At 54.0% G+C, this 27535-nt stretch overlaps 1 protein-coding gene across 4 annotated transcripts in view; it reads left to right on the forward strand.

The window, feature by feature from the left end:
• RASAL1 (RAS protein activator like 1) overlaps nucleotides 1-27535 on the forward strand; it is a 115667-nt gene that overhangs the window by 32549 nt on the left and 55583 nt on the right. For 3 of the 4 annotated variants that reach the window (XM_039505117.1, XM_039505119.1, XM_039505118.1), the window contains exons 6-9: nucleotides 19463-19544; nucleotides 20949-21098; nucleotides 25364-25452; nucleotides 26593-26710. In XM_039505117.1, coding sequence (XP_039361051.1) covers nucleotides 19463-19544; nucleotides 20949-21098; nucleotides 25364-25452; nucleotides 26593-26710 — 439 coding nt within the window. Of the gene's footprint in view, nucleotides 1-10969; nucleotides 11001-19462; nucleotides 19545-20948; nucleotides 21099-25363; nucleotides 25453-26592; nucleotides 26711-27535 lie in introns of those variants that run through there. The other variant, XM_039505121.1, reaches the window with a different exon arrangement.

The raw sequence follows: 27535 nt of genomic DNA on the forward strand, positions 1-27535 counted from the left end.
TATGCAGCCTTTCCCAGCACAGCTGTGCCAGTGCCCTGGTGTCACCTCCAGAAGTACCAGCATTGTGAGGCACCTCGTGACCACCTGCCCTTGGTGTGAGGAAGTCTTGCCTACGCCTGCCAGAGGTCAAGTCCCCCACTCCACCAGCCTCAGGCAACACAAGCCCGCCCCTCTCAGCCTTCACGCGTTCTGCTGTCCCTCCACAGGTTAGCAATAGGCACCCACCAGCCCTCCCCCGGGCCCTCTGAGTGCCCACCCGGAGTGTCCAGCTTCTGTTCTACTGGCCACTCTCTGTATTCACAGACGCTGCTCCCAAAGGAACAGTGCACCCAGCTTGCCAGCTACACCTGAGATCACAGTTCTGCTCAACTCTCAGCACTTAGATATGTTTCTAGTGTAAACAAGCCAAAGTCTAGCAAACAAAGAGTAGAGATTTCAAATAATTGCAAGTAGACGTAACTGGAAACAAATGGTTACATATAAAATCAACTCACAACATGCATTCTAGAAGCTTGACTTAACGAACTAGATATTCTCCCCAAAGTCCTTCCAGTGTTTTTCAGTGACAGTTCGCTGTGATCTTTCTACCATGAGACAAGTCACACTGTCAGCTTGCTTACTTGGGGAAAGATTCATAGGGTTACCTCTGCCCTCCCCGCTTCTATATCCAATGACCCATTGTCATTACTTGTGAACAGGCTGCCCCCTGCTGGTGGGGTTTCCTGTGTGCGTTTTCTTGTAGATTTCTGCAAGCTCTTGATTAGGACCTGGCTCCATATGCAAATAGACCTCTAATGTGAAGCGCCCAGTGCCCAGACAGGGAGTCTGCCCAGCCTGTTAGCCCCTGCCTGAAAGGAACCTCTCCTGTTCGTTTGCCTTCACTCCCAGGCTTTGAGAACATAATTGCCAGTATGGACACACCACTCCTTAAATATTATCCATGTGGCCATTTTGCAATGATTGCGATGATCAGTGGGATGCTGGCTCATAGTGGAGACCTCACAAGCTGCCCTTTGAACTGTTGTGCCTACACCTGGCCCCAGAGGTCCCTGTGAAACCTCAGGCATTACTTGTGCCTGCTGCCTGTTGGCATCAAGAGGTCTCTGGGTCACACCTACCCCCTTACATTGACGCGGTGGGGTAAGCCACTGGCTAATCCTTATGTGTCATCTCAGAACCCTCTTGCCTCGATAAATGCAGTGACAGATGCACTTCTTTGCTCTTAATATGTACAATGTCCATATCATGTTCCCAGAGAGCTGTACTCCAGTTGGTAGGTTTGGTTCTGTGTAGGCATGCCAATGGAGGGTAGTGTGGTAGGGCTATTAAACAGATTGACTTAACTGCTTGACTGCCCAAACAATTGCATGACATTCTCTTTCTATGGCCTGGTCTACACTACGCGTTTAAACCGAATTTAGCAGCATTAAACCAATTTAACCCTGCACCCGTTCACACAATGAGGCCCTTTATATCGATATAAAGGGCTCTTTAAACCGATTTCTGTACTCCTCCCCGACAAGAGGAGTAGCGCTGAAATCGGTATTGCCATGTCGGATTAGGGTTAGTGTAGGCGCAAATCGACGGTCTCCGGGTGGTATCCCACAGTGCACCATTGTGACTGCTCTGGAAAGCAATCTGAACTCGGATGCACTGGCCAGGTAGACAGGAAAAGCCCCGCGAACTTTTGAATTTCATTTCCTGTTTGCCCAGCGTGGAGCTCTGATCAGCACAGGTGACCATGCAGTCCCAAATCCAAAATGAGCTCCAGCATGGACCATACGGGAGATACTGGATCTGATCGCTGTATGGGGAGACAAATCTGTTCTATCAGAGCTCCGTTACAGAAGACGAAATGCCAAAGCATTTGAAAAAATCTCCAGGCTATGATAGACAGAGGCCACAGCAGGGACTCAGCACAGTGCTGCGTGAGAAGCGTAACGGAAAGCCAAAGAATCAAATGGACGCTCATGGAGGGAGGGAGGGAGGGGGGACTGAGGACTCCAGCTATCCCACAGTCCCCGCAGTCTCCGGAAAGCATTTGCATTCTTGCTTGAGCTCCCAATGCCTGAAGGGTCAAAAACATTTTCCCGGGTGTTTCAGGGTGTATGTCGTCAATTTACACCCTTCCCCGCCCCCCGAAAGAAAAGGGAAAAAAATCGTTTCTCGCCTTTTTTCAATGTCACTCTATGTCTACTGGATGCTGCTGGTAGACGGGGTGCTGCGGCGCTGAACAGCAGCACCCCCTTCCCAGTGGCAGACAGTACAATATGACTGCTATCCATCGTCATCATCAGCCCGTGAGTGCTCCTGGCTGGCCTCAGTGAGGTCGGCCGGGGGCTCCTGGGTAAAAATAAGAATGACTCCCGGTCATTCCCGGCAGACGGTGCAAAAGGATTGATAACCATCCTCATCATAGCAGCTGGAGGCTGAGCTCCATCAGCCCCCCCCCACCCTTTCATGTCTAAAGAAAAGATTCTGTACTCCCTGGACTATCATAGCAGCAGGAGGCTGCACTCTTCTCCCACCCCCGCACCCTTTAATGTCCTGCCTGGACTATCATAGCAGCTGGAGGCTGCCTCCCCCTCATTTTATCTCACTAAAAGTCAGTGTTTCTTATTCCTGCATTCCTTATTACTTCATCACACAAATGGGGGGACACTGCCACGGTAGCCCAGGAGGGTTGGGGGAGGAGGGAAGCAACAGGTGGGGTTGTTGCAGGGGCAACCCCTAGAATGGCATGCAGCTCATCATTTCTGCGGGATCTCTGGGGCTCTGACCCGGAGCGGCCGTTTGCCTCTCTGGTTCTCTAGTACACTTGCCCCATATTCTAGGCAGGACAGACTCTATTTTTAGACAAAACATAAAGAAGGGAATGACCTGGGGAGTCATTCCCATTTTTGTCCATGCGCCCCCGGCCGACCTCAGCGAGGCCAGCCAGGAGCACCCATGACAGCAGCAGACGGTACAAAAGGATTGATAACCATCATCGCCAATTTCCAAATGCAAACGGTGCAAAATGACTGATAACCATCATCTCATCGCCAATTTACAATGGCAGACGGTGCAATAGGGATGGTAAACGTCTCTGCTACCTTGCAAAGGCAAACGAATGCTGCTGTGTAGCACTGCAGTACTGCCTCTGTCAGCAGCATCCAGTACACATACGGTGACAGTGACAAAAGGCAAAACAGGCTCCATGGTTGCCATGCTATGGCGTCTGCCAGGGCAATCCAGGTGAAAAAAGGCACAAAATGATTGTCTGCCGTTGCTTTCACAGAGGAAGGATTGAGTGACGACATTTACCCAGAATAACCCGCGACACTTTTTGCCCCATCATGCATTGGGATCTCAACCCAGAATTCCAATGGGCGGGGGAGACTGCAGGAACTATGGGATAGCTACGGGATAGCTACCCACAGTGCAACGCTCCGGAAATCGACACTAGCCTCGGTACATGGACACACACTGCCGAATTAGTGTGGCCGCGTGCACTCAACTTTATACAATCTGTTTTACAAAACCGGTTTCTGTAAAATCGGAGTAATCCCGTAGTGTAGACATACCCTGAGACAGAGTAATTCTGTTGTGGGGAGGGTTATCAGTTTTTTACTTAAGAAAGCAATAGGAGGCTTTTTGTTGCCTTCACCTGCTTGCATTAGTATTGCTCCCAGGCCTGTGTGAGATGTGTCCATGCACAGTTCAAACCCCTTATCAAAATCAGGACCAGCCAGAAAAAGGTTTTCCTCACAGAATTTTCTCTTCCTCACCAAAGATTTTCTGACAGGCTGCCATCCACACCACTTTGTTGGACTTTTGCAAAAAGTCAAAACCTGTGATAGCAGACCCAATGCCACTGAACCCCACCAAGCCTGCAGGAATAATTAGCCAAGCCTAGAAAAGTTGAACTTGCTTTTGTTTTTGTGCACAGGCTAGTTAATAACTGAGTCCACTTTCAAGGGATCCAAGCAAATCTGGCCCCCTCCTACCCCATGACTTTGGATACCCTTATTTGACACTTTGACTGAAACCTGCCCCCTCAGCGCAATTCTCAAGTGTTAGTCTGTATCCACAGAAACAACAAGGAGTCCGGTGGCACCTTAAAGACTAACAGATTTATTTGGGCATAAGCTTTCGTGGGTAAAAAACCCACTTCTTCAGAAGCATGGAGTGCAAGTTACAGCTGCAGGCATTCTATACTGACACATGGAGAGAAGGGAGTTACCTCGCAAGTGGAGAACCAGTGTTGACAGGGCCAATTCGATCAGAGTGGATGTGGTCCACTCCCAATAATAGATGAGGAGGTGTCAATTCCAGGAGAGGCAAAGCTGCTTTTGTAATGAGCCAGCCACTCCCAGTCCCTGTTCAAGCCCAAATTAATGGTGTTAAATTTGCAAGTGAATTTTCATTGTGCTACTTCTCTTTGAAGTCTGTTTCTGAAGGTTTTTTTGTTCAAGAATAGTTACTTTTAAATGTCCAGGGAGATTGAAGTGCAGGGCCGCCCAGAGGATTCAGGGGGGCCCGCTTCGGTGGTAATTCGGGGCGGGGGACCTTCCGCTCCGGGACTCACCACCGAAGTGCCCCAAAGACCTGCGGCAGGGCCCCCCCGCCGCTGAATTACCACCAAAGACCCGGCACTTCGGCGGCGGGTCCCGCTTCGGCAGTAATTCGGCGGCAGGGGGTCCTTCTGCCCCAGAGCGGAAGGACCCTCCGCTGCCGAAGACCCCTGGAGCGGAAGAAGTTCCGGGGGCCCCAGAGCAAGTGAAGGACCCCGCTCCAGGGCCCCCAAAAAACTCTCGTGGGGGCCCCTGTGGGGCCTGGGGCAAATTGCCCCTCTTGCCCCCTCCCCACAGCGGCCCTGTTGAAGTGTTCACCTACTGGCTTTTGTATGTTGTTATTCCTGATGTCTGATTTGTGTCCATTTATCCTTTTACATAGGGACTGTCCGGTTTGGCCAGTGTACATGGCAGAGGGGCATTGCTGGCACACGATGGCAGATATCACATTGGTAGATGTGCTGGTGAATGAGCCCCTGATGGCGTGGGCTGCTGTGGCTGGGTCCTCTGATGGTGTCACTAGAGTAGATATGGGGACAGAGAAGGCAACGAGGTTTGATACAGGGATTGGTTCCTGGGTTGGTGTTTCTGTGGTGCGGTGTGTAGTTGCTGGTGAGTATTTGCTTCAGGTTGGGGGCTGTCTGTAAGGGAGGACTGGCCTGCCTCCCAAGGCCTGTGAGAGTGGGGGATCGTTTTCTAGGATAGGTTGTAGATCCTTGATGATATGCTGGGGAGGTTTTAGCTGGCGGCTGCACGTGATAGCCAGTGGTGTTCTGTTGTTTTCCTTTTTGGGCTTGTCCTGTAGTAGGTGATTTCTGGGTACCCGTCTCGCTCTGTCAATCTGGTTCCTCACTTCCCCAGGTGGGTATTGTAGTTTTAAGAATGCTTGATAAAGATCTTGTAGGTGCTTGTCTCTGTCTGAGGGATTGGAGCAAATTCGGTTGTATCTTAGGGCTTGGCTGTAGACTATGGATCACATGATGTGGTCTGGATGGAAGCTGGAGGCATGTAGGCAAGTACAGCGGTCAGTAGGTTTCCGGTATAGGGTGGTGTTTATGTGATCATCACTTATCTGCACTGTAGTGTCTAGGAAGTGGATCTCTTGTGTGGACTGGTCCAGGCTGAGGTTGATGGTGGGGTGGAAATTGTTGAAATCCAGGTGGAATTCCTCAAGGGCCTCCTTTCTGTGGGTCCATATGATGAAGATGTCATCAATGTAATGCAAGTAGAGGAGGGGCGCTAGGGGACGAGAGCTGAGGAAGTGTTGTTCTAAGTCAGCCATAAAAATGTTGGCATACTGTGGGGCCATGTGGGTACCCATAGCAGTGCCACTGACTTGAAGGTATAAGTTGTCCCTTATACCTTCAAATCTGAAATGGTTATGGGTGAGGACAAAGTCACAAAGCTCAGCATCAGGATATGCATCAGGAACCGTAACCGCACTAAACTTCTTGTAATCAACACAAAACCTTATGGTCCCATCCTTTTTGGGGCCCATAACAACAGAAGAAGCCCAGAGACTGTTGGATCCTGTAATTATTCCCATGTCAGCATGCTAGATATCTCCTTACTAATGTGCTCCTGCATTTGACCAGTTGTAAGGAGTGCTCTGCTGAGCGCATGTTGTGGTCCCACAGTGTTAATCTTATGGACCATTTTGTGAGTCAAGTCTGGTCTTCTGGACTCAGAGTCATAGACTTTAAGGTCACAAGGGACCATTATGATCATCTAATCTGACCTCCTGCACAACACAGGCCACAGAATCTCACCCACCTACTCCTGTATCAAACCCCTAACCTATGTCTGAGTTACTGCAGTCCTCAAATCATGGTTTAAAGACCTCAAGGTGCAGAGAATCCTCCAGCAAGTGACCCAGGCCCCACGCTGTAGAGGAAGGCGAAAAACCTCCAGAGCTTCTGCCAATCTGCCCTGGAGGAAAATTCCTTCCTGACCCCAAATATGACGATCAGCTAAACCCTGAGCATGTGGGCGAGACTCACCAGTCAGCACCCAGGAAAGAATTTGCTGTAGTAACTCAGATCCCACCCATCTAACATCCCATCCCAGACCACTGGGCATATTTGCTGCTAATAGTCAAGATCAATTAATTGCCAAAATTAGGCTCTCCCATCATACCATCCCCTCCATAAACTTATCGAGCTTAGTCTTGAAGCCAGATATGTCTTTTGCCCCCACTTCTCGCCTTGGAAGGCTGTTCCAGAACTTCACTCCTCTGATGGTTAGAAACCTTCGTCTAATTTCAAGTCTAAACTTCCTAGTGTCCAGTTTATATCCATTTGTTCTCGTGTCCACATTGGTACTAAACTTAAATAATTCCTCTCCCTCCCTGATATTTATCCCTCTGATATATTTATAGAGAGCAATCATATCTCCCCTCAGCCTTCTTTTGGTTAGGCTAAACAAGCCAAGCTCTTTGAGTCTCCTTTCATAAGGTCAGTTTTCCATTCCTCGGATCATCCTAGTAGCTCTTCTCTGTACCTGTTCCAGTTTGAATTCATCCTTCTTAAACATGGGAGACCAGAACTGCACACACTATTCCAGATAAGGTCTCACCAGTGCCTTGTATAACGGTACTAACACCTCCTTATCTTTGCTGGAAATACCTCGCCTGATGCATCCCAAGACCGCATTAGCTTTTTTAACGGCCACATCACATTGGCGGCTCATTGGACAAGACCTGGTGATGCCTTTGCAGCACAGCCAAAATCTCTGCCTTTTCATTCTTTGCGTAGATCAGTGCTGTATAGTGAGATGTCACTGTGGCATTCAGTCATCAAGTCAAACAGCAGATCATGTTTCCAATGGTGTCACAACTGTGATACCTGTTTCTATGCACAGTCTACAGCACAGCCCTGCTGTAGGGCCTTCGTATATTGTAGGTGATATTGTTAACCCTTTCTACCACCTCACAAGGCTCTTCCCATGAGTTCTGCATTTTGTACTTTTTTTACAGGGAGCAACTCCAGTTCCAGATCCCCTACATCAAATGATTGGTCAGGGGTTTGTGATCATACCATTCCTCTGAGCTGTGTGGCTTGTTAAGAGGTTTTGCTGCACCATCACTATCATAGACTGTTACAAACAGGCCACTTAAAATCTATAGCATTCAGGGGAGAAATGAAACCTAGATCCCAAATCCCACCCCTCTGTCGCCGGGTGTATTTAAAATCAAACCTGACAGGTAAATAACATACAGCAGATAACATTTATTACTCTAACACCTTAATAACAAAGTTAATAAGTTTGGCGGTTACCAAGTCCTCCATTAACAAATGATAGCAGCAGGGATAAAAGAGGAGAGAAAGAGAGGAAGGGGGTGGAGGGAAGGTTTCACAATCACCGGACTTCCCAGATCCGGACGTCTCGATGTCCAGGTACAGCTGGGCTCTGGTTCCTCTGGTCGATCTCAGGTGGCTTGACTCAATCCCTTCACCAGGTAAGTCTTTCTCCTAGTCTTCTGTGCATCTTCCTGAGATTGAGCAAACTCCCCCGCTGGGCAGAGTGAGTGCGGTGTGCTGCTGCTATGACGGGCAGGGCGAGTGAGTACGTGGAGTTCAAGGGGTTAGTCTACGTGTGAAGTGGTGGGAGAGACACAGCCGCCCAAGCTCTTCCTGAGCGGTGATCTACGAACGGACAGTGACCGGACAGCCCACGGACATCCAACAACAGTGCCGCCCATGTGTGCTCCCCTTGCACACTGCTCTTTGCACCCGGCCCACTTCTTGGGCTGCACACGGCACCAAAGGGGTGGGGTCTCTCTCTCTCTGTTACTAGGCAGAATAGAGATCATAGGGCAACCAAAGGTTACACAGGGCAACTCATGGGAAGCAAGGGGATGAATGTATCGATAAAGGGGGGTGGGGGGGTATTATCCCTACAAGACTTTGAATCTTTTCTAAGCCTTTGCACATATTCAGCCACTGGTTTCCCCTTCTGCTTCCCTCTCCCAAGAGTCTCTGACCTTTCTCCCATCTAGGAGGTCAAATGGGGTGAACCCTGTGGGCAAACAACAGATAGGATAACATTACATCCCAGTCACTGGCCCTGCAGCTTACCTAGATTTTGGGGTCAGTTGAGCCTCTCAGCTAAACCGTTTGTTTCTGGGTGATGGGGACAAACCCAAACACATGAAATTTGGCCCAGAATCTGATAGGATCTGGTTTGGAAAGCTTGTGCCTTGGCAACTGTCTCAGCTTGCACATTAGACAGAGATTGCTTCTGGGTACCTGGGCGCAAAATCCACCACCACTAATATACATCTTTTTCCTCTGTGCATCGGGCTGGCTCATGGCCTTATGATATCCATGGCAACCCTGAAAAATGCTGCTTTGATCACTGGTAATGGGTGCCCCGGAGCCTTGCAGTGTCCTGCAGCCTTTTCCCGCTCTGACACGAGTCACGCATTGTGTAGTGTTCCGTTACCTCCTGTGGCCGCTAGGCCAATAGATGTTTTTCTTTAACCTTTCCTGTGTCCCAAGTGATCAGCAAAAGGGCAATCCTGGGCCAATAGCACTAACTCCGCCCCATGCTTATGGGGCAATGAATCGGCTGTAGGGCTCCCCAGGACTCCTGTCTTCCTCCACCCCTGCTTCCACCTACAGCTGTCCCACCTCTCTGGAGGACCCCCCCCCCCATTCTCTCTTTCTGGGGCATTCCTGAGGACTCCCTTGTGCTCTCCGGGGAGGTGTCTGCACTCTGGCACTTGCTGGCACTGACCATGGCTGAGGTCAGAGGGGTGACTCCTTCTTCCCCTTCCCGGAGGACACATTGCTGCTGCTAAGGGTGCCTGCAAGTCCAGCCCCCGTGCTGTTCCAGTGCTGGGAACTTACACCCAGCTCTGCCGGTGCCCCTCAATCCTGCCCTGCTGCACGTCCGCTAGCCCAAACTGGGGGGATGCCTGTTGAGCAAAACAGTCTTGTGATGCAGCTGGATGTTCACTGCTCCTCAAGCTGAGACGTGCCCCCCGCCCCAGCCACATCACTCTTTGAAACAGGACAGGATTTGAATGTAAGGGGGAAAGGCCAGAGTCCTTTACCTTCTGCCTGCAGCACAGGTCATTTCAAACACAGGGATCGCTAAAGTGACTCAGTAGCTTTATACCCCAGTTCCGGGCCCCTCTCCTTTTTGGTAACAGCCTAGTGGTTATAGCTCAGCATCCAGTACTGCTAAGATTCTCATCCAGGGTATTAAACATTATCTAAGAGCTATTATCATAGGGCTCAAAACACCTTACAAAGGAGGTCAGTATCATTATCCTCATTTTAGAGGTGGGGAAACTGGGGCACAGAGTGGAGCAGTGATGCGGCCAAAGTCACGCAGGATGTCTGAATGAGCAGGGAATTCAACCCAGGACTCAGGAATCCTGCTGTGCAGGGCCCCCTTCTTCTCTGCAACTTTTAGGCCATGTGGAGAGAAGAACCATGTGCCCCACCAAGAATGGGGAGGAAAGAGTTAATGGTTTGTTTGGGGCTTTTTATTTATTTGGTTTAACTCTCTCACTGGAATCCCATTATCACTGGCAAGATGGTGAGAAGTTCTTGCTGGGAAGTGGCGCTGGGAGGTGTGAGGGCCTGATTTGTGCAGGTGAAGAGATGAGGTGTTGGGAAGAGAAACAAGACAGTTTCACAGAGCAGTGGACCCCCCCCCACACACACACACAGAAGAGTTAGTAGGGGAAACAAAAGTGGATGGGAACCTGGGAGGCAGTGACCATGAGATGGTCGAGTTCAGGATCCTGACACAAGGAAGAAAGGAGAGCAGCAGAATACAGACCCTGGACTTCAGAAAAGCAGACTTTGACTCCTTCATGGAGCTGATGGGCAGGATCCCCTGGGAGAATAACATGAGAGGCAAAGGAGTCCAGGAGAGCTGGCTGTAATTTAAAGAATCCTTATTGAGGTTGCAGGAACAAACCATCCCGATGTGTAGAAATAATAGTAAATATGGCAGGCAACCAGCTTGGCTTAACATTGAAATCCTTGCTGATCTTAAACACAAAAAAGAAGCTTACAAGAAGTGGAAGGTTGGACAAATGACCAGGGAGGAGTATAAAGATATTGCTCAGGCATGCAGGAGTGAAATCGGGAAGGCCAAATCACACTTGGAGTTGCAGCTAGCAAGAGATGTTAAGAGTAACAAGAAGGGTTTCTTCAGGTATGTTAGCAACAAGAAGAAAGTCAAGGAAAGTCAAGGAAAGTCACTGAATGAGGGAGGCAACCTAGTGACAGAGGATGTGGAAAAAGCTCATGTACTCAATGATTTTTTTGCCTCTGTCTTCACCAAGGTCAGCTCCCAGACTGCTGCACTGGGCAGCACAGATGGGGAGAAGGTGACCAGCCCTCTGTGGAGAAAGAAGTGGTTCGGGACTATTTAGAAAAACTGGACGAGCACAAGTCCATGGGGCCGGATGCGCTGCATCCAAGGGTGCTAAAGGAGTTGGCGGATGTGATTGCAGAGCCATTGGCCATTATCTTTGAAAACTCACAGCGAACGGGGGAGGTCCCGGATGACTGGAAAAAGGCTACTGTAGTGCCCATCTTTAAAAAAGGGAAGAAGGAGGATCCGGGGAACTACAGGCCAGTCACCTCACCTCAGTCCCTGGAAAAATCATGGAGCAGGTCCTCAAGGAATCAATTCTGAAGCACTTAGAGGAGAGGAAAGTGATCAGGAACAGTCAGCATGGATTCACCAAGGGCAAGTCATGCCTGACTAACCTAATTGCCTTCTATGAGGAGATAACTGGCTCTGTGGATGAGGGGAAAGCAGTGGATGTGTTATTCCTTGACTTTAGCAAAGCTTTTGATATGGTCTCCCACAGTATTCTTGCCGGCAAGTTAAAGAAGTATGAGCTGGATGAATGGACTATAAGGTGGATAGAAAGCTGGCTAGATCATCGGGCTCAACGGGTAGTGATCAATGGCTCCATGTCTAGTTGGCAGCCGGTTTCAAGTGGAGTGCCCCAAGGGTCAGTCCTGGGGCCGGTTTTGTTCAATATCTTCATTAATGATCTGGAGGATGGCGTGGATTGCACCCTCAGCAAGTTTGCAGATGACACTAAACTTGGAGGAGTGGTAGATACGCTGGAGGGTAGGGAATAGGAGTGACCTAGACAAATTAGAGGATTGGGCCAAAAGAAATATGATGAGGTTCAACAAGAACAAGTGCAGAGTCCTGCACTTAGGATGGAAGAATCCCATGCACTGCTACAGACTAGGGACCGAATGGCTGGGCAGCAGTTCTGCAGAAAAGGACCTAGGGGTTACAGTGGATGAAAAGCTGAATATGAGTCAACAGTGTGCCCTTGTTGCCAAGAAGGCTAATGGCATTTTGGGTTGTATAAGTAGGGGCATTTCCAGCAGATCGAGGGAAGTGATCATTCCCCTCTATTCAGCACTGGTGAGGCCTCATCTGGAGTACTGTGTCCAGTTTTGGGCCCCACACTAAAAGAAGGATGTGGATAAATTGGAGAGAGTCCAGCGGAGGGCAACAAAAATGATTAGGGGGCTGGAGCACATGACTTATGAGGAGAGGCTGAGGGAACTGGGATTGTTTAGTCTGCAGAAGAGAAGAATGAGGGGGGATTTGATAGCTGCTTTCAACTACCTGAAAGAGGGTTCCAAAGAGGATGGATCTAGACTGTTCTCAGTGGTGGCAGATGACAGAACAAGGAGTAATGGTCTCAAGTTGCAGTGGGGGAGGTTTAGGTTGGATATTAGGAAAAACTTTTTCACTCAGAGAGTGGTGAAGCACTGGAATGGGTTACCTAGGGAGGTGGTGGAATCTCCTTCCTTAGAGGTTTTTAAGGCCCGGCTTGACAAAGCCCTGGCTGGGATGATTTAGTTGGGTTTGGTCCTGCTTTGAGAAGGGGGTTGGACTAGATACCTCCTGAGGTCCCTTCCAACCCTGAGATTCTATGATTCTATGACCCCTCTCCCAGCGTGCGCCAGCCCAGAAAAGGGAGGGTGTGACAGTGCAGAGTGTGGGCAGGAGTTACACAAGCTTTGCTGGTGTCCCTCAGTCCTGAGCTCCAGACCTGCCCCTGCTAGTCCAGTTCTGGGCTTCCCACGCAGCCAGCTCTGCCATGCCTTTCAGTCCCAACCCCCAGCCACATGCTGTGCTAGTCTTGGGCGTCCCACACAGCTCTCCCAGTGCACCTCGGGACTGCCTGACCGGCCTCTGCTTTTCCAGTCCTGGGCTCCCCACATGCTGAGCTCTGCTGATGCCCCATAGTTTCAGCCTCCCCTCCCTTCCCCACCGCCTGCTATTCCACTTCAGCTCCCCTACTGTTCCAATGCTGGAGGGGTGCAGGCTCTGAGAGGGAGTTAGGGTGCTGGGTGTGGGCTCTGGGCTGGGACAGAGGGTTGGGGTGCAGTAGGGGGTGTGGGGCATCAGACTGGGGATGAGGAGTTTGGGGTGCACCAGGCAGGTTGCCCCAGGGTGGGGAGCTACAGAGGATTCCTCCCCCCCAGCCCTCTTCCCACTGGCAGCAGCGAGCTCCATGGGAGGTGGGGCCCCAGCCCCCTGCACAACATTCACCCAAGCCCCCTCCCCCCCTCCAGCTGCTGCTCAGGAGGTCCAGCCAGGATAATTCCCCCTCACACCCCCTGGCGTTGCCTGCTGGGGGTGGGGGTGGCTGTCATGCACCTCCTTCCTCCGCAGGTGCAGCAGCCCCCAGCTCCGCTCCCTTGTAGCTGGCAGCGCCGCAGCTGGCGAGAGAGCACAGTGTGGAGCTGCAGGGGGAAGTCGCCCACTGCCCAGGACAGGCAGGGATGCTCAGGGAGGTGCACGGGGCAGTAGGTGGGGACGCTCCGGGGGAGGTGCGCAGGGGCAGCAGGCGAGGCCAGGGGAGAGACCTGGCCCTGAACATTGGTGGAGCCGGGCCCCTGGGCCCTGAATTTGCTAGAGCCCAGGCACCATGGGCCCATACAGCTCACCGCCCCTGGCTGGAACCTCTGCATGGCTCTGCCCATGCCCCTCCAGCCTGTCCTGCAGCCCCCCCTCGTTATCCCAGAATGAGGCTTGGAAGGACAAGATATTTATGGGTAAAGTTGGAAAAAACATCAATTTCCCCATCTCCCCTCCCCCCCAACAAAAAAATAGCTCCAGCACCAATAATCAACATTTGCAGCTAGGCAAAGTAAGAAAAATGCTGCCTGCGAATTTATGAGAGTTTTATTTATGGCTGTTTTTTTAATGGTTCTAAAACTTTCGCCTTTCAAATCTGAGTGTCTGCTCTCATTAATACTGATAGTCTGACTCTCCCCAATTTCTTGCAACTGTTCACATTTAAATTGATTAAAAATTTAAAAAGCTTAAAAACATCTGTCAAAATTATATATAAAAAAATCACATTCTGGCAAGCCCACCCCTCACTGTGGAGTTGTCTGTTGAGCAAAAACTTTTTTTGCAGCTGGATGTTCATTGCTCCCCAAGCTGAGACGCAGCCCACCTCCAAATGATGACAGTCTTTGAAATAGAATTGTAGGACTGGAAGGGACCTCGAGAGGTCGTCTAGTCCAGTCCCCTGCACTCAGGGCAGGACTAAGCATTATCTAGACCATCCCTGACAGGGGTTTGTCTAACCTGCTCTTAAAAATCCCCAATGATGGAGACTCCACAACCTCCCTGGGCAATTGATTCCAGTGCTTAACCATCCTGACAGGGAGTTTTTCCTAATGTCCAACTTAAACCTCCCTTGCTGCAGTTTAAGCCCATTGCTTCTTGTCCTGTTAGAGGTTAACAAGAACAATTTTTCACCCTCCTCGTAACAACCTTTTATGTGCATGAAAAGTGTTATCATGTCCCTGCTTCAGTCTTCTCTTCTCCAGACTAAACAACCCCAATTTTTTCAATCTTCCCTCATAGGTCATGTTTTCTAGACCTTTCATCATTTTTGTTGCTCTTCTCTGGGCTTTCTCCAATTTGTCCACATCTTTCCTGAAATGTGGCACCCAGAATTGCAAACAATACTCCAGTTGAGGATTTATCAGCGCAAAGTACAGCAGAAGAATTACTTCTGATGTCTTCCTTACAACACTCCTGCTAATACATCCCCGAATGATGTTTGCTTTTGTAGCAACAGCATTACACTGTTGAATCATATTTAGCTTGTGATCCACTATGACCCCCAGACAGAGGGGAAAGTAAGCCGGTCCAGTCCGGCGTACCATCAAGAGCCAATACGCCGTGCTGGACCGCATTGACTTCCACGGCGGGGATTGAAAGGGCTCTGGCGGCCAGGCTGGGGCTGGGATTTAAAGGGCTCAGAGCTCCTGGCAGCTGCAGGCAGCCCAGAGCCCTTTAAATCCCTGCCACAGCTGGGATTTAAAGGGCTCAGAGCTCCCCGCGGCTGTGGGCAGCCCAGAGCCCTTTGAATCCTGGCCACGGCTCTGGCGGCCGGGCTGGGGACAGGATTTAAAGGGCTCCGGGCTCCCCTCAGTGGCAGGAGCTCTGGGCCCTTTAAATCCCTGCCCCAGCCCCGCAAAGCTCTGGGTTCCCCCTGGCGGCCAGAGCCCTGGGCCCTTTAATTTGCCCCTGAGCCCTGGGGAGCTCCCAGCCACCTCTTCAGCTGGGAGCCCCTGGTTGATTTAAAAGCCCTGGGTCTCCCAGCCGCAGCTCGTTCCCCAGGGCCTTTAAATCTTGAGAGGCCACGCCTCTTCCAGGAGAGGCCACGCCCCCCTCAGGACTCTGGCAGTATGGGTAAGTCCTGTAAGTTACTTTCACCCCTGCCCCCAGATCCCTTTCCCCAGTACTCCTTCCTAGGCAGTCAGTTCCCATTTTGTATGTGTGCAACTGATTGTGTCTTCCTAAGTGGAGCACTTTGCATTTGTCCTTATTGAATTTCCTCCTGTTTACTTCAGACCATTTCTCCAATTTGTGCAGCTCATTTTGAATTTTAATTTTATCCTTCAAAGCACTTGCAACCTCTCCCAGCTTGGTATCGTCTGCAGACTTTTTAAGTGTACTGTCTGTGTACTTTCTCTCTAGTATCTAAAGCACTGATGAAGATATTGAACAGAACCAGAACCGATCCTGGCGGGACCCCACTCGTCATGCCTTTCTAGCTTGACTGTGAACCGCTGATGATTACTTTCTGGGAACAGTTTTCCAACCAGTTTTGCACTCACCTTTTAGTAGTTCCATCTAGGTTGTATTTCCCTAGTTTGTTTCTGCAAAGGTTGTGATGGGTTTCCCGCCTTTCTGGGGCGCCACCTGATGTACTGGGATCCCACTGAGCCCGCCCATTCCACCAGCCTTGGCTTCCTCACACTGTCCTGCTGTGCCAGGCCCTCAAGCCTCCTCCAGCGCACGCACACACACACACGCGCACACACACACACGTGCACTGAGATCAGCTCTGTGTGGGAAGATTTAGCTGAGGGATTGCCCAGGACTCCAGTGCACCCCCCTTTGGGGTGCAAACCCAAGATCATATTGTCTTGTGTTGCACAGAGATCTACACAGCTCATGAAATCCACCCCTCCCTCAATGTGGTTTTTGCCCCTCCCCCCTTTATGAATTACACAAACTGGTTATAGAATAAACAAAACCCGAGTTTGTTATCTACAGAAGGTCGATTTTAAGTGATTAGAAGGGATAGCAAACAGATCAAAGCAGAGTACTGAGCAAATACAATAAACACATAAACTAAAACACTAAAGAAATTGGCTACAAGTAGTAATTTCTCACCTTAAAATTTTGTTTTAGGCAGGTTGCAGAATTTCTTGAGGACAAACTGCTCTTGCCTGCAGCTTAAAACTCCAGATATTTCTTTCACAGGCCAGACTCCTTCTAGCCTGGGTCCAGTTCTTCCCCAGTTCAGTTGTAGGTGTTTCCAGCAGTCATCTTGGGTGGGAATTCACTGAAGAACCAACCTTGATTAACTCACTCCCCAGCCTTAAATAGGATTTACATATGGCGGGAATCCTTTGTTTCCCAGTTTGATCCCAACTCTCTCCTAGTGGAAAAATACCAGCAGTCCAAGATGGTGTCCAGTACCAGGTCACATGATCACATAACCCTGCAGTGTCAAAGTAGCATCTCAGGAAGCTTCTCAGGAATGTGGGGAGATTAGCATCTTCAAAGACCTATTGTCCTTCCTAATGGTCTATTGACTAACCAGCCAGACTGATTGCATTTTGTCTGGTGGGTGTTCCCCAGGTGCAAACACTTTTGCAATTGATACAGAGTTAATATTCTTAATTTCAGATACAGAAACGACACATGCATACAAATAGGATAATCACATTCAGTACATCATAATCTTTCCAATGATATCTCACATGACCCATCTTGCATAAAATACATCTTACTGATGCCATATTCGTATCATAAGCATATCTCTTTGAAGAATATAGGGCATAATGTCACAACGGTCATGCAAGACAGTATCAAAAGCCTTACTAGAGTCAAGATATACCACATCTACCGCTTCCCCCGCTCCACAAGGCGTGTTACCCTGTCACAGAAAGCTATTGGGATGGTTTGATACAATTTGTTCCTGACAAGTCCATGTTAACTGGTACTTACCACCTTATTAAGTGCTTGCAAATTGAATGCTTGATTATTTGCTCCACTATTTTTCTGCAGGATTTGAACCCAGGAGTCCCAGCAGGAAAGGGCCAGTATCCTTAACATGCTGCATCACAGACCTTTTCAAACACAGTTATTGCTTAAGTGACTTGGTAGCTTTAGTCTTCAATTCCAGGCCCCTCTCTTTTTTGTTGACAGCCTAGTGATTCCTTATAGCTCAGGTCCCAGCCCCACACCCCTTACATGTAGTGCTAAAATTCCCTTCCAGAGTGTTAATAATGCCTAGCTCTCATCTAGAGCATCTAATCTTAGGCTTTGGCTACACTTGCATTTCAAAGCGCTGCCGCGGCAGCGCTGCCGCGGCAGCGCTTTGAAGCGCTAAGTGTAGTCAAAGCAAGCGCCGCTGGAAAGGAGAAAACTCTCCTCCGTCCTCCAGCTCTGGTGGGGCTGGGAGGACAGCGCTGGGGCGCTGCTGGGCGCTGGGGACTACACTGGCGCACTGCTAGCTTGCGCCGCGCAGCAGCCACAGCGCTGCAGAGGTGTGTTTTCACTGATGCACAGCGCTGAAAATGGTATTTGTAGCTTAGATCTCAAAGCGCTTTACAAAGGAGAGCAGTATCGTTATCCCTGTTTTACAGGTGGGGAAACTGAGGCATAGACAAGTGAAATCACTTGTCTGAGGTCAGCAGTGGCAGAGCCAGGAATAGACCCCAGGACTCCTGAGTTCTGGGTCTCAGCACATGGAGCTAGGCACAGGATGGGGATTCCCTCCATGGGGACATGAGTGCAGTCCTGTGGCTCTGGCTACAGGCTCCCTGCTTTGGGGCACAGGCCAGAGTGATCGGTAAGGGAGTGTAGAGGCCCAGCCCCATTGCACCGGAGCCAGCCAGCCAGGAGGCTTGGCAGAGAGCAGCACGATGCAGAGAAGGCATCCTAGCAACCAGCGCAGGCTCCTAGGCAACACTGTGGCCATGGAGAGTGCTCAGGGAGTGGAGATGGGGTGAGCCAATGCGGCAGGCTCCATCTTCCAAGCATTCTTCTGCAGAGGGGCAGGCGAGAGGGGGTGGGTCAGTTCCTCCCCCTTCTTGTGGGGCAGGAGAGCTCCACAGCGGTTCTCCAGGGAACTAGGGGAGCATGTGCTACCTCCATGAGGGCAGGCTATCCCTTCCCTGCCTGCAGTGGCCTGGCATTCCTGAGGCCCAAGGAGGGCTAACTGGGGGCCCTGCTGGCTCATGATGAAAGCACCAGGCAGGGCTCTCGGCGGGGCAGTGTGCATCTCCAGGGGGGCGAGACTGGGACTTGTGTCCCTTGGCTCACCCCTTCTGCTGCCTGTGACTTGCCCCAGCCATGGGGCAGTGCCCCCTCACCCCAGAGCAGGGAAGGAGGCTATGCTGCTAATACTGGAGAGTAGCCATGGGAACAGAAAGTGTTGGCTAAGGGACCCCTGGTATGTGAGTGGGGGACAGGTGGAGTAGGGGACAGTGCGAGGGGGGGGAAGACAGGGTGGGAGGGAAGAAGACTTGGGGGGTGCAGTAAGAGAGCTCTGAGGGGTGGGCTGTATTCCCCTTAAAGGGCCATGCTCACTTTTCCTTCCGCTGTCACTCTCAGCCTTCGCCCACTGCTCCCCAGGGCCTAGGCAGGGGAGCTCTGGCTCTCCTGGCCTTTTCTTTCCCTGGGGGAATGCTCTCTGCTCTCACCTCCATCTCCAGCTGGTAGATCACCCACTTGGGATGTCCCCAAATGCTGAGCCCCTGCCAGGCTGTTCTGGGACTTCTCCGACTCCATAGGCACTTTCAAGAGCTCCTTTGGTTTTCCCCGCTTCTCCCCATCCCACTCCATAGTTCCACCCTGCAGGAGTGAGATGCAGCGTGGGGCAGCCCTGCAGTTTTCGGGTGCATCCCCGCCCACTCCAGCTCCTGCTGCTGTCTGAGAGGTGATGGAGCAGCAGGATCTCCAGTGCAAAGCCAGCCTGGGCACCAGCTTGCTGGTGTCCTGCGTGGGGAGGAGAGGGCCCTTACTGTGCCGTTTTCCATGCTGCAGGAGCAGGGCAGAGCATGTGGCACTGAGGACTGGGAGAAGGGGGGAGGATTTTGTCGTAAAGCTCCCAGCTAGCACCTCAGGGTTTAACCTCCGGGCCTTTCAGAGGGTTTATTTTCTCCTGTGTCCTGGCTGTTGTTTGTATGCATTAGTGCGTTGAAGCTGTCCCGGGCACTGGCCAGGCCCCATTGTGTCAGGCGCTGTCCAAAAACAGACCAGCAGCAGTCCCTGCCCCAAAAGGCTTTCAATGCCCCCTGGCCACCCTGGGGAGGCCAAGTCAGCCCCTACAACCCCTTGCCTCTGTCCTCTCCCCCCAGAGACCTGGCCCCGCGGGACATCTCCGGCACCTCGGACCCCTTTGCGCGAGTGTCCTGGGATGGCCACGCTTTGGAGACAGCTGTGAGTAGAAGCATGCTCTCTGGCCTGGCTGCATGGCGGCAAGGGGGGGACAGGGCTCCTTTTAGTTGCAATGCCAGTGGCACAAGGGGAGGGGCTCTGGGAGGGACAGCCAGACCCCCCACTTCTTTCACTGGGACTCCGGGTGGTTTGCCCTGTGTGCTAGTGACAGCTGAGAGAGCGGTGGGAAGTCTGCCTGTGTATCTCCAACCCATCAGTGTAGGATCTGAGCCCTGAATCCATCAGCCAGCCATGAAGGGAGCAGGACACATGTGACTTGGGCTGGGCTGGGGCCTTGGAGCAGAGAGAACATGCTGCCCTCCCTGCACACAGCAAGTGCAAGGAAAGGGCTTAGGGCCAGCCCCCGCCCCCAGCTGACACCTGGGGGGGAAGAGCTCTCTTCCCAGACATCTGTAGGTCAGGAGAGATGCCAGGCTGCAGGGGAGTGTGGCCTTCCCCAGCCCCCCTTTAGCTGTGTTAGGTGTTATGGGAATGGGAAGCCCAGGGCATCCTTGTGCTCTTGCTCCGTCCTTTGCCTCTCAGTGCAGTGGCAAGGAAATCGGCGCACTTACCCGTGGCGTGCCCAGAGCACGGTCAGGAGCTGTGCGATTACTAAAGAATGCTGCAGTTCTTGTTTCTAAGGGACGCCTTCTCTGGCAGGAACACACCGGCTCACCTCACTCTTTTGCTGCTGCAGCAGGTTTGCCCACAGCTGAGTTTACGTGCCCGTTTCACACCAGCCAAGTGTTTACCAAACAGCCTTTGGTTTTGTTCCCAACATTGTGTAACGCTGACAGGTCCCAGTCATCACCATCGAACCTGGGACCTCTGGAGCTAAATGCATGAGCCTCTACCACATAAGCTAAAAGCCATATGGCTGTTAGTTGAGGCTGTAGCACAAACTCATTAATCTCTCTCTAAGTGGCCACTAGATGGGACAGAACACCACACCCAGGAGGTGTGTGGGTTACAATTGCTCTTGGCTTTTGCCAGAGCCCTGTGCAGGGCCGCCCAGAGGATTCAGGGGGCCTGGGGTCTTTGGCGGCGGGGGGCCCCCACTTCGTCATTAATTTGGCAACGGGGGGTCCTTCTGCTCCGGGATCCGCCGCCGAAGTGCTCCGAAGACCCGCAGCGGGGGCCCCCTGCCACCAAATTACTGCCAAAGACCCGGGCCCCGTGAGAGTTTTCCGGGCCCCCCGGAGCGAGTGAAGGACCCTGCTCCAGGGGCCCCGAAAAACTCTCGTGGGGGCCCCTGCAGGGCCTGGGGCAAATTGCCCCACTTGCCCCCCCTCCCCCCCCGGGTGGCCCTGGCCCTGTGTCACACCCGTGTTGTCATGCTGGAACAGACCTTCCCCACCTGACTGCCCATTCCTCTCTGACATGCCATCTTTCTCTCTCCCCTTGCAGATCATTAAGAAGACTCGATTCCCGCACTGGGAGGAGGTGCTGGAGTTTGACCTGGAGGAGGGGGTGCCCGGGAAGGAATCCAAGGGGTCCCGTGTGAGCGTGGAGGTGTGGGACTGGGACATGGTGGGGAAGAACGACTTCCTGGGACGGGTGAGCGGCTCCAGCCATCTCCTCTCTGCTCGGGGTGGGGGATGACAAGGGGATTCGAGGGGGGAAGGCCAATGGCACACAGGCCTGCTGCAGTCTCAGAGCTCCTGCTGGCTTGTAAGGAGCGTGGATCCTTTCTCAGCCGGTCAGTTTGATGTGGGGGGAGGCAAAACGACCTAGCAGGCTGGTTTCTCAGTTCCTCTGTTGCTGTGCTGGTGGCTGGGGACAGGACGGGGTGTATGTGTGAGCCCCCCTTGCACTTGCTGGATTCTGCCCGACCTCTGGTGTGAATTAACATTGTCCCAGGGCTGCTCTAGTCATGCTTTGCTTTCCATGCGCCCTCCCTCATGGGCTCTGGGAATAGCTGGAGAGCAGCGCTGAGCCCTGATCTGCCCCTGTGCCCGTGTGCTGAGAGCAGGGCTTGTGTAGGTCACTTACACCAGCAAGGGGGCAGCTGTGGTGCTCTGTGTAGTCTGCCAGAGTGGCACAAGGGACCTTAGGGTGACTGAGAATCAAGTCCAAGGAGAAGAGGTCAGAGAGAGAGAGGAAAATGCTCATGAATCATTGAGGGTGAAGGTACAGCTTGGAGATATGTGCAGGGTGCGTAACGCTGTGTCCTGACACCAGCCAGAACGAGCCGGCAGCTGGGACCTGAACCTGCTGCTCAGTTCACTTGATCCCCATGTCATGGCAGTTCTGCCTGGCAGGGGAAGCAGAACCTGTCTGATTGCTATTCCACCGGGGGTAGCGGCTCAGCAAGGCTCGGCCCAGCCTCCTGCCAGAAGAGCCGGGCCAAGCAAGTGGGGAGAGAGGGCTTGTAACGATGCTGCCTTTGGTGGGACACTTCTGAGAGCAGGGCAGTCACAGCCCCAGGCTGGGGGTCCTTTGCACACCAAGGCAAACCAAACCAGCCAGAGAGAGAGGACTTCGGTCTCACCCCACTGGCTAACCACAAGTCACACAAGCAATTCCCAAGACACTCCAGTTTCCCAGTATCACCACCAGTGCCACTCGTCCTGGGGATGAATGGTTATGAAAACCAACACCCCAGTAAAAGGAAAGAGGTTCTCCCGATCCCAAAGGACCAAGCCCCAGACCCAGGTCAATATACAAATCAGATCTTACCCACAAATCACGCTGTTGCCAATCCTTTAGAATCTAAAATCTAAAGGTTTATTCATAGAAGGGAAAAAGATAGAGATGAGAGCTAGAATTGGTTAAATGGAATCAATTCCATACAGTAATGGCAAAGTTCTTAGTTCAATCTTGTAGCAGTGATGGAATAAACTGCAGGTTCAAATCAAGTCTCTGGAGTCCACCCACAGCTGGGATGGGTCATTCAGTCCTTTGTTCAGAGCTTCAGTTTGTAGCAAAGGGACTCCAGAGGCAAGAAGCAGGATTGACGACAAGATGGAGGAGATGCAGCAGCCTTTTATAGGCTTTCTCTTGTGGGTGGAAACCCGTTGGTTCTCCTGTGCAAGATCACAGCAAGATGGAGTTTGGCATCACATGGGCAAGTCACATGTCCATGCATGACTCAGTTCTTTACAGGCCCACGCCATTGTTTACATGTCAGTTTGAACGTTCCCAGGACAGCTCAGATGTGGATTGGCATCTGCCAAAGTCCATTGTCAGTTAAATTTCTTGATTGGGCACTTACTGAGAATAGCCCCTTCTCAAGAAGCCGACCAAATGCTTCACTGAGGCTACTAAGAATCAAAACACATTGATATACAAGTACATAGCCAATATTCATAACTTCAGCTACGAAAATGACACACCCATACAGATAGCATGATCATAATCAGCAAATCGTAACCTTTCCATAGACACCTCACACGACAACCTTTGTACAATATTTGCTGCAAATATATAACAATGGTTGCACCGCTGATCTATACGGTTATAAGTTTATGTCAATAACATCACAGGGCTTAACAGCTTTGTGAAAGGAAAAGGTTTTGCAGCTGTTCTTGGTGCATGTGTTTGTGCTTGTGGGTACCTCTGCCCTCCTGCCCCCTCTAGTGCCTGGGCCCCCGAAGAGGCTAAGGGATCTATCACAGCTGCCAGGTGCGGGGCTCTAACTGCAGTGTAGACAGACTCCAAGGGGCGTAGAGCAGTTTGCTGATGGCAGCCGCGGTTTCTAGGTATCTGACGGGTGTAAAGCCTGGTGCCAGGCGGGGAGCCCTCGGCCTGTGTCTGGGCCCTACTGTGCGTCTTGCTTGGGTTTAGGTCCCTTCAGCCCCAGGATCCACTGCAGGGAGATCTGCATGCCTGACCCAGTAAACAAGCCCCATTTTAATCTGGGGGTCCCCTGGTTTGGTGCTGTGGGGCAGGGGGAGTTAGGGTGACCAGACGTCCCAATAAAATCAGGACCGTCCCGATATTTAGGTGTTTGTCCCGCGTCCCGACCGATCTTCGGTCAGGATGCAATTTGTCCCGATATTTCGCTCCGCCGGCAGCACTCAGCTCTTTATTTTTCTCTGACAGTGACTACCCCCCCGCCCCAATGTGTCCTGATATTTTCTCCCTCTCATCTGGTCACCCTAGGGGGAGTATAAGTGGAGGGTGGAATCCATTCAGCCTCCTGCTTCCAGGGCTGGAGCACGCCGGCTCGGCAGAGGGGCCCGGGGCTGGAGCGCACCGGCTCAGCAGAGGGGCCCGGGGCTGGAGCGCGCCGGCTCAGCAGAGGGGCCCGGGGCTGGAGCACGCCGGCTCCGCAGGGGGCCCGGGGCTGGAGCACGCCCGGCTCGGCAGGGGCCCGGGGCTGGAGCACGCCCGGCTCCCAGAGGGCCCGGGGCTGGAGCACGCCCGGCTCCGCAGAGGGGCCCGGGCTGGAGCACGCCCGGCTCCGCAGAGGCCCGGGGCTGGAGCACGCCCGGCTCCCAGAGGGCCCGGGGCTGGAGCACGCCGGCTCCCCAGAGGGGCCCGGGGCTGGAGCACGCCGGCTCCCCAGAGGGGCCCGGGGCTGGAGCACGCCGGCTCCGCAGAGGGGCCCGGGGCTGGAGCACGCCGGCTCGGCAGAGGGGCCCGGGGCTGGAGCACGCCGGCTCCGCAGAGGGGCCCGGGGCTGGAGCACGCCGGCTCCGCAGAGGGGCCCGGGGCTGGAGCACGCCGGCTCGGCAGAGGGGCCCGGGGCTGGAGCACGCCCGCACGGCAGAGGGGCCCGGGGCTGGATCACGCCCGGCTCGGCAGAGGGCCCGGGGCTGGAGCACGCCGGCTCGGCAGAGGGCCGGGGCTGGAGCACGCCCGGCTCGGCAGAGGGCCCGGGGCTGGAGCACGCCCGGCTCGGCAGAGGGCCCGGGGCTGGAGCACGCCCGGCTCGGCAGAGGGCCCGGGGCTGGAGCACGCCCGGCTCGGCAGAGGGCCCGGGGCTGGAGCACGCCGGCTCGGCAGAGGGGGCCGGGGCTGGACCACGCCGGCTCGGCAGAGGGGCCCGGGGCTGGAGCACGCCGGCTCGGCAGAGGGGCCCGGGGCTGGAGCACGCCGGCTCGGCAGAGGGGCCCGGGGCTGGAGCACGCCGGCTCGGCAGAGGGGCCCGGGGCTGGAGCACGCCGGCGCGGCGGAGGGGCCGGGGGCAGTAGCAGGCCGGCTCGGCAGGGGCCCGGGGCTGGAGCACGCCCGGCTCGGCAGAGGGCCCGGGGCTGGAGCACGCCCGGCTCGGCAGAGGCCCGGGCTGGAGCACGCCCGGCTCGGCAGAGGGGCCGGGGCTGGAGCACGCCCGGCTCGGCAGAGGGCCGGGCTGGAGCACGCCCGGCTCGGCAGAGGGCCCGGGGCTGGAGCACGCCCGGCTCGGCAGAGGGCCCGGGGCTGGAGCACGCCCGGCTCGGCAGAGGGCCCGGGGCTGGAGCACGCCGGCTCCGCAGAGGGGCCCGGGGCTGGAGCACGCCGGCTCCGCAGAGGGGCCCGGGGCTGGAGCACGCCGGCTCCGCAGAGGGCCCGGGGCTGGAGCACGCCGGCTCCGCAGGGGGCCTAGGGCTGGAGCACGCCGGCTCCGCAGAGGGTCCCGGGGCTGGAGCACGCCGGCTCCGCAGAGGGTGCCGGGGCAGAGCCAATGCAGCGTGAGGCTGGAAGTGCTCTAAGAGTCTGGCAGGGAAACAGCCTGGGGATGAACCACACTGGCAGCTAATGTGAGGGCTGGAGTTTTCCTGCTATATCGCCAGGGGCTGGGAGTCGGGAAATGGGAAGAGGCTCCCCCGACACTGCAGTACTGCCCCCGGCTGTCAGCTCCTGTCCCCTTACTGTCCCTCTCTTCGTGTCCCACACAGGTTGAGTTCTCTCTGGACGCCCTTCAGAGATCCCCTGCCAAAGGCTGGTTCAGGCTCCTGCCCTTCCCCACCGCTGAGGAGGATGCTGGGTAAACAGTTGGCCTTGAGCTAGGGGCCATCATTAACCCCTGGGGGGAAGAGAAGGAGTGACCATGGCTCCTAGTCCCAGCTCTGGGAGAGGAGCGTGGAGCAGTGGTTACACCAGGGCGCTGGGAGTCAGGATTCCCGGGTTCCATTTCCAACATGGGGGTTGATGTGTCTAGTGCTTAGGTCAGGGCGCTGGGGTTCAGGACTCCTGGGTTCTATTCCCAGCTCTGTCATTGACTTGCATGCGCACCTTGGGCAGGTCAGGCCCTGCTCTGTGCCTCAGTTTCCCCAACTGAAAAATGAGGTTTAGTGATGCTGCCCTTCCTCAAAGGCAGTTGGGAGGGGTTTGTTCATCCACCAGGTCACCCATTGCCACCTTCCCGTGTGTGCACTCAGCATCTGCAGGGTGCTGAAGACGTTAAGGGTTTGTCTTTAAATGGAGTTAATATGGGCATTTTATTCCCTGCCCCAGTCCCTTGAGCTATAGTAACACAAAAGCAAAGTGCCCAGGGTGCTGGGGCGCCAAACCCCACTGAGCTCTCCCTTCCCTCCCAGCACACCAGCGGGGCCCCTCGTGAGCTCTAAGGTGAGCCCGTGGAGACTGGGGGCTTTGAGTCTGGGAGTGGATCAGGCACTGGGGCAGCAGAGGGATCCTCTGTAATGTGCTGCAATAGTCCAGCTCTGGGTGACCTCTCTCCGTATTGCCATTCATCCTGCCTTGGAATAGGAGCTTGAAAGGCTTGGCCGGATGGATGGGAAGGTCGCTGGAGGCGTTGGTGCCAGCGTGATTCACCCACAGGACTGTTCCTCCACTGGTGGAAGCACACCAGTGCCACGGGGTGGTGCTGGGCAGGGCATGACCGCAGTAGTTGCAGCCCAGCCAAGGGAGGTTTTACCCCGGGCCCCTGGGCTGGAAGGAAAGGAGAGCAGCACAAGGGAAGAGGTTAAGGACAGAGGGAATCAGGCTCATCTTGGGGGTTCTTGGCTCTGGGTTTTTGTTGGTACTGGCTGTAGATTCTGGTTGCTGTGCTGGAGGACTGAGCTGGCTAGAACCAGGTTGCAGATACCGGCTCCCCTGTGCTGGTTTGCACTCATTCCACGCACGCTTGCCCACGTGGGTGGTGTCTCGGGTGTCGTTGCAGAGGAAAGCTGGGGGCTCTGAGGCTGAAAGTCCGACTGGCTGAGGACAGGATCCTGCCCTCCATGTACTACCAGCCCCTGATTGAGCTCCTGGTGGAATCCATCCTGTGCCCTGCCGAGGTGGGTACCAGCCTGCCTGGCTCCTTGTGCACGGCCTCCTGACCGTGTCTGCGTCCAAGCCATGTGCGGACAGCACACGCGAGGAGGAGGGTTGGGGGCGAATGGCAGGGCCTGGATGGGGGAGATGCGGGAAGGAGGGGAATGGGGGGTGGGGGAGATGGAAGGGAGGAGGGGAAGCAGTGGGCAGCCTCAGTTTACTTTCTAGTTCCCAGGCCCCTCACTCATGCCACCAGGGGGATGGGAACAGTTCCTTGCTGCGGCAGTGTCTGCCCCCAGCTGTAGGGCTGCCAGCTTTCTAACCGCACAAAACCAAACAGCCCAGTCTCACCCCCTCCCCGAGGCCCTGCCCCCACTCACTACATTCCCCCTCCCTTGGTGGCTCGCTCTCCCCCACCCCCACTCACTTTCACTGGGCTGGGACAGGGGGGTGGGTTGCGGACGGGGGTGAGGGCTCCAGCTGGGGGTGCGGGCTCTGGGATGGGGCCAGAAATGAGGGGTTCAGCATGCAGGAGGGGGCTCTGGGCTGGGGGGTGGGGCAGAGGGATTCAGAGTGTGGGAGGGTGCGGGTTGAGGCAGGGGGTTGGGGTGGGGGTGAGGGTGAGGGTGAGGGCTCTGGGGTGGGGCCGGGTATGAGGGGTTCAGGATAGGGGGTGCAGGAGGGGGCTCCAGGTTTGGGGGGGCTCAGGGCTGGGGGTTGAGGTGCAGGAGGGGGGATGGGCTCTGGGTTGGGGGTGCGAGCTCTGGGATGTGCCGAGGATTTGGGGTCCATGGGGGGGTGCTCAGGGCTGGGGCAGGGGATTGGGGCTCAGGGCTGGGGTGCAGGCT

The sequence above is a fragment of the Mauremys reevesii genome, linkage group 18 (genome assembly GCF_016161935.1).
Source record: "Mauremys reevesii isolate NIE-2019 linkage group 18, ASM1616193v1, whole genome shotgun sequence".
NCBI classification, from domain to species: domain Eukaryota; kingdom Metazoa; phylum Chordata; order Testudines; family Geoemydidae; genus Mauremys; species Mauremys reevesii.